The sequence below is a fragment of the Centruroides sculpturatus genome, unplaced genomic scaffold (genome assembly GCF_000671375.1).
Source record: "Centruroides sculpturatus isolate CEXI.00-Female unplaced genomic scaffold, Cexi_2.0 scaffold32, whole genome shotgun sequence".
Lineage (NCBI taxonomy): Eukaryota > Metazoa > Arthropoda > Arachnida > Scorpiones > Buthidae > Centruroides > Centruroides sculpturatus.
This window is the reverse complement of record NW_019384445.1, coordinates 651825-659274: the sequence shown is the minus strand read 5'-3', so window position 1 is coordinate 659274 and position 7450 is coordinate 651825. Positions and strand designations below refer to the sequence as shown.

General features: G+C 35.0%; 1 protein-coding gene across 1 annotated transcript in view; it reads left to right on the top strand.

Annotated features, from left to right (window-relative positions):
- The first annotated feature begins 3465 nt into the window (after nt 1-3465).
- Nucleotides 3466-7450, top strand: part of LOC111620330 — a 10785-nt gene continuing 6800 nt past the window's right edge. Inside the window, exons 1-3 of the mRNA XM_023362247.1 lie at nt 3466-3714; nt 4117-4359; nt 6608-7417. Of these exons, the coding sequence (XP_023218015.1) occupies nt 3466-3714; nt 4117-4359; nt 6608-7417 (1302 nt within the window). The remainder of the gene's footprint in view (nt 3715-4116; nt 4360-6607; nt 7418-7450) is intronic.

The following is a 7450-nucleotide window of genomic DNA, read 5'->3' as shown; positions in this document are numbered from 1 at the left end:
GTTGTAATTATTTTAATTATTTTTATTTCCAAACTGATTTTAACCAGTTCTATAGTAAGGTAACATTCCAATAGACAATATGCAAAGCTTTTTTTTCAGTTTACTGCAGTATTTATTACACAAAATTTAAGTAAAGCTTAACATGCCGATCTTGCCCCGATCTCCCCTAATATTACATTGCCTTTATAAGCATTTTTATGCATGAAATACTGCTAAAAAGGTAAAAAAATTATTTTGTTTTGGAGGTCGGGAAGAGATTAACCCATTTTATAATGTTTCTTATGGAAAAATTTGTTTCGGTTTTCGAACAACTTTTATGAACGAATTAAGTTCGAAACCCGAGGTTTGATTGTATATGTATATACAATCAAACCTCGGGCATGGAAGTACGCCAAAACTTCGATATAGTGAAATCAAGTGCGATCTGGATCGTGATCCCTAACGGTTTGCATCAAGCATAGCTGGAATACACTCATGGTATCAGGTATTACTGACTCTACTTCTCGTGCATTTCATCTCGTTTACCTATAAAGAATAAACATTTCACAGTAATGTTCGTGAGTATAAGACATTCTCTCAGTGCTCTACCAATTAGCGAAGTGTATGATAGTGGCTCGTTTGCAAGGACATTGACATCGAATGTCGTAAAGGTCGCATTTTTAATTTGCATCTTTGGAAATTCACATATTGTTTGGAACTACTGCACAATTTACGTATGTCTCTTTTTTGAACAAATTACTTTGGTTTAATTAAACAGCGCAGTGAAATTAATGCACCGTAGACATATATTCGTGCAATGCTGGGAAGACGTCTTTTGCGCCTGGATAAATGTTAACACACTATTATTTATAAACAAAAAAATATCATACTTTCGATTATAGATCTGTTTTCTAAATATTTAAATTTACTTTTATTAAAAACAATTATTCTAAATTATTTTTATTTGCATGAAAATAATATTCTAAAACAATTGCAATGGAATGAGACGTTCCACTAATTCCATAACAGGCTAATAATTTTACAACTTCGAGAGTTATAAAAGTCTAATATAAATAAATTATATTATTTTTCAGACAATATTAATTAAAAATGAATGTCTAAAAGCAGTCGTAGGGATATGTGAATATCAATAACTTATATACTGTATTTTTAAATTTTAATTTTTTACCGTCGCAGAGAATACCAAGAAAATCATTCTATTTGGTCGACGTTTTATCTTTGCTTCTAATTATTATGCATTAATTGATATTATATTGTATAGGATTGGAAGTTCAAAAGTATGATTGCTAATTGTATGGTAGTTTTCAAATAAATAATGACAGAATTGAAAGAGAACAGAGAACATCGTCCACGTTGATACCGAAATCAGCTCAGATGATGTACGAAGAATTTACGTTCAATTAATTACGTCCATTAATTTACGTTAAATATACGGCCAATATTATTATGAATAACTAAGTTATTCTTATTATTATTGTGAATTTAAAAGGAAATTTCTTGAGTATCCGCATGAAATCCTTTCTGTAGTTACAGAAAACAAACTAACTTGCTTTCCACACATAAAATCGTATTTAAATTATTACATCATTTATGCCGTTGTCGTTATGTATTGTGTTAATCATCTGAAGATCAATTTTCTTCATTGTTATTATTTGTTTAGACAATAACACTGGTCTGCAAGTAAAAAACTGCATAGGATTTTTATATATTTTCTTATAGATTTCAACTTGGTAAAAACAAAAAAAAATACGAAAAAATTCCATCTCGTCAATTTTTTTTTGTTATATTCAAGTTTTTGTTTGTATTTAGCGTAAAATTCCTAGTTAACTTAAAATTTACTATTCTTTTTTTTTCTTATTTAAAAAATGGCCTTAAAACGAAGACTTCTCACATTAATTCTATCAATTATAGCTGGACTTGGCAATAAATAAATAAAAATGTTAATGGTTAAAGAGAGTAGTGGTAGGGGGAGATGGGTTAAATAGTTTTAGCGTTAGGAGGAAGGTCGCATGATCGTGTAGAAACAGGTTAAAAGTTGATAGTGAGTAATATTACTGGTGAGGTTGAGCATGTTTCGATAAGCTAAATAAGTTCAGTATCTCGCTGGTCATCTAATGCCACACACAGTTTATATCTAACATTCAAACACTACTGTGCTTGTATTTTTATTTCTGGAATATGGCTCGCAGAGGTTTGTAATTTCCTCTACGGGAGCTATTATTACCCGACAGCTTCTATTATGTTTGTGGTGAATACACAGTGAAAAGTCAACATCCCCTTTATCTGATCCCCTATTTTTGGAAACAATGGGAGAAATGGAAAAAGAAGCATGGGACTCTTTTAAGAATGTAGTGCATAAATTATTGCGGAATACTAAGGACCCTGACTACTAAACCATTGTATAATGCATGTTGGCAGCGTATGAAGCTTCAAGGATGAAAGATGAGCTTAAAAGTTCATTTCTTACACTCCCGTATTGACTATTTTCCCGAAAACTCGGGAGCCTACAGTGAAGAACAGGGTGAAAGATTTCACCAGGATGTCCGTGATATCGAGAGACGTTCGTTACCAAGGAAAATGGGACGTCAATATGTTAGCGACTACTGTTGGATGCTCAATCGAGAAACCAGAGAAGGAAATCAGAAACGAGTTCGGAGAAGTATCAAAGAGAAGAAGAAAAGGTGTCATAAGAATATATAATATATTTAGTTCATTGTAATAAATATATAAAATATTTGTTTTTATTNCTAGAAGTTTAGCAATGGTGTTTGGATAGTCAGTGGAATTATGCTCGACATTCCAAACACCACTGTAAAACTTCTAGGCATACAGGAAAGCGGCGCTGAACGTTCGACGTACACGTTTTCGCGTTTAAATTTCGGCCTCAACCTCGCTATTAAATTATCCTTTATCTTTAACATTGGATGGTGCGGTGATGGTTGTTGCCACCCCACAGATATTTTTTTTTCTCACATTTATGTTCTGTAAATTTATTGCTGTTTGAATGCTCAATAATTTTAATTTTATTTAGTTTTTTATACATTTTCTACAACTGTAACCACTTAAATTGTTAATAAATGGGCCTCATAACTGTCGTGAGAAAAAGGCGAGAACGAGAACTAGTATTGTGACCGTTAAAGCAAATTTTGTCCTGTCTTTTTTTAGCAGGAACGAGAAGCATAAACACAAAGACCATTTATTACATAACATATTTTTGGTCTGTCGAGGCGGATTAAATCCGATAACAAAGAATTGCAATCATTTACAGTGAGGAACGTCTCTTCAAGAAACTTTTTGATGCAGTGCGTTAAGCCTAACCTCGAGGGTATTGCGTTGGTTGGAATATCGAGCAAATTTCAGTACAACATTAGCAAGTGAGTAGAAAGTTTCTATCGTCTCTCGGGATTCGTTCAGTAAACGTAACCGTACTAGTTTAATATAGCATATTGCAAGTTAGTATTCATCATGGACATCTCGCAACAAAAAAGAAACCGTAAGGTTATTAAACAAAGCATAACAAGACATTACAATTTTGCCTTTGGTAGTGAAGCTCAAAATGCAACTATTCATATTCTTTGCACAAGAATCACGTTATTAGACGATACGTGTAAAGAATATCTTAATATAAGTAACAGCATAATCATGTATGGTACAGATGAACAATCAACAGCTCAAGAAAAGGCTTATGAAGAAGTAGAAGAAAAATATATTCAAGTACGATCTAAATTATAAGCATTAATCGACGAAAAGGCACCAATAACAGAGACATCAACACACATCACCGAGACAGTCGAATGCATGATTTGAAGGGCAGGCAAACTCCGCGTCGATAAAATTGCCAAAAATTGAACTACCAACATTTGACGGAGATTATTTAGAATGGATCAAGTTCAAAGACTTCTTTTCAGCAATAGTGCATAGCAATGCAACTTTAACAAACGCGCAAAAACTTCATTACCTTAAATCAATTTTAAAGAGAGAAGCTGAACAACTCCTACACTCCATTGAAATCAGTGATAGTAATTATACAGAAGCATAGAAGATACTGCAATATAGTTATGAAAATGAACGACAGACTATTAAATTAACAGTCATCTTAAAGCTCTTTTTCAACAGCCACGTGCAAGGACTGATTCCGCGAGTGAAATCAAACGACTACTAGACACTACTGTCAGAGCATTAGCAGTGTTAAAATTGCCGACAAATCATTGGGATCACATTTTAGTTTATATGTTAAGCAACAAACTTAATAATGAAACAACAAAACAGTTAGAATTAAAAGCTACAACGAGTACATTCCGTACATTCAATGAGTTGAAGCAATTTCTGGAGCAGAGATATCGTGCTCTAGAGATTTCCGTGAGCAATATGTTGAAACAAAGAACACAACAAAACATAGGAAAACTATCAAGTACACTCAAAGCTCATAGTGTGACCATTTTAAGTTGCTCAGTTTGCAAAGAGATTAGGTGAAAGTTTGTTATTTGTAATCGATGTAACGTATAAATCACAGGTTCTCAAACTTATTTCAACCATCGGCCACTTTGAGATTAAAAAAATCTAGTGCCTCCATATTTTTTAACTTACCTTTTTACGTTACCATTTGTTACCATTTGTTACCATCTGTAAAACCGCTTTTATACGGAAGTCCATTCGAGAATCATCCTTCTGTCACATTCGAGGTTTGAAGTCACGTCCTGGTTTTGAGCTCATACATCAGAGGCAAGCCGTCCATCGATTAAATTACAAACACAATTAAAAATACGATTAATTCACAAAAGTCCGAAGGAAATGATTCCTAGCTTTTATACGAAAGTCCATTAGAGAATCATCCTTCTGTCACATCCGAGGTTCTAAGTCTCGGAGACTTCGGTCACATCCGAGTTTTCAGGCCATATCCGAGGCAAACTGTCAAATCCAGGAAAAGTCAAGCCCGCGTTACAGAGTCAAGTCAGGTAAATAAAGTCACAACTCGGTAAATCGCACTCCACAACTGACGAACTGGAAGATTGGACCACGCTAGTTAACTTCTAACCTTCAAGGTTTCTGAGTTCCTCTCGAACTTCTCCAGTTCTATACTTTCGATCTTTGTGAGGGGAGAGTCATTGTGAAAGTAAAAATTGAATTTAAACCACATTCAATCTATGAAAATGACACCCGAAAAGACGATTGCGAAGACGTAACTCATTGTCCATAAGTGGATAAACTTTAATTTTCTTACAGCCACCAAAGCAGGAACAAGAGACTTCCCGCACATTCCTTATCACTTTCAGCAATTTTGAAAGCGCCCCTCTCATAAAATGGTCCGAATGACGTTCATTTCAATCGATCTCGATGTCCTCGGTCCACATTTCGGCCTCGATCTCGTCGCTCATATGAGCTAATCTCAGTCGGTATATCTTAGACCGACTCCAATAGAACTTCGGCTCGACCCATTCGATACGTCGGGCTTGCTCCGAACACTCTGAAAGAAACTCCGGATCGGGCTGAAATCCATTAGATTCTGGATCCTCCAAACGTCGAGGAAGAACCAATATTTCGAGCGGAATTCCACTGACTTCCGGATTCTCTGTGGGACCATGTCCCATCTCTTCATCTCTCTGCTTTTCTCTCTCTACACCTATCTTGTTGTTCGTGGGAATTCCAAAGATCCTACGCAAGAAACTCTTTCTCTATCCACTCATTTCACTCTTCGAAAATCACAAAACAGCTAAGAACGCAAATGAAAGCCTTCGAAACAATCGAAAAGAAAAACTATTGTCGATGAGCGCTAACAATAAACTATCGATTGTTGAGAAAAATGAATATTTTTGCCTACAATTTTTTTTTTCCTTTATGGGTTTGTATAAGAATTTTTATGGGACTTATTACACTGGTGTAGTTTTCGATTAGTAAATAGAGATTACAATTAAACAATTAAAAAAGGGTTTTTTAAATTCTTTTATAAAAATTGTTTTAGAATATTGTAAACCTGTGGAAGAGTACATTCAGGTCCGAAACACAAAAACAGGGGGTACAGGTGAAAATAAAGCTATTTTGTTTTGGCTTTTTGACTAAGATCTCTATTTACTAATCGGAAACTACAGTGTAATAAGTCCAATCAATTAATTAAACAAGGTCCAAATAGACAAGGATATAAACAGGAATATATCTATTAGTTGTTTCGAACGCCTCGCTTTTCGAACAATTCGGCTTACAAACAAAGTTTTGAACTCTTTTGCTCCAGTTGCAGTAAAATAACTCTGTTGACGAATAAGCTACTCAGCAGAGCAGACCACAGATGGCCAACTTCCTACATTTCCTATGTTAAAGAAAGTCGACTCGACCAATCAACGACGGGACTACTGATTCAGAAGTTAGTGGCGTCATCGATGATTTGTATAGAATAGAACGTCATCGATGACGTTGCTATTTAAATTATATTTTATATTTCAATCAGTGTGGAATTAATTAAATTACATTTCAGTGTGGATAAAGTACTTGTTGTGTGTCTTGATAAAATTGTTTATATTTCATCTTGGCAGTCAGAGTTGAGTCTCTATTTATACAAGTTCTTTGTAAAGTGTTAGTTTCGATTTCGATTGGTGACCGAAAATCAATTTTAAAGAGAGAAGCTGAACAACTCCTACACTCCATTGAAGTCAGTGATGGTAATTATACAGAAGCATGGAAGATACTGCAAGATAGATATGAAAATGAACGACAGATTATTAACAGTCATCTTAAGGCTCTTTTTCAACAGCCACGTGCAAGGACTGATTCGGCGAGTGAAATCAAACGACTGCTAGACACTACTGTAAAACATGTCAGAGCATTAGCAGTGTTAAAATTGCCGACAGATCATTGGGATCACATTTTGGTTTATACATTAAGCAACAAACTCGATGATGAAACAAGAAAACAGTGGGAATTAAAGGCTACAACGACTACATTTCCTACATTCAATGAGTTGAAGCAATTTCTGGAGCAGAGATATCGTGCTCTAGAGATTTCCGTGAGCAATATGTGGAAACAAAGAACACAACAAAACATAGGAAAACTATCAAATACACTCAAAGCTCATAGTGTGACCGTTCTAAGTTGCCCAGTTTGCAAGGAGGCACATCATGTTTTTTACTGTCCAGCGTTCCAGAAACAGAACGTGAAAACTCGTAAGGTCACTATCAAGAATGCTGGACTCTGTTTTAACTGTTTTAAGGGTAATCACTCAGTGAAAGACTGTAAATCTACATCTACATGCAAGCATTGTCGTAAGAAACATAACACCATGCTACATGAAGACGAATCTCCCGCTCAAGTTTCAGCATCAAACGCAGCATCTTCTTGTATAACAGCGAATTGCAACACTAGTGAAGTGATTATTACACACCACGCATCTGAAACTCAACAAAAAACTGTCTTGTTAGCGACGGCAGTGGTAAATGTGATTGACTCGTTTGGAACCAAACAT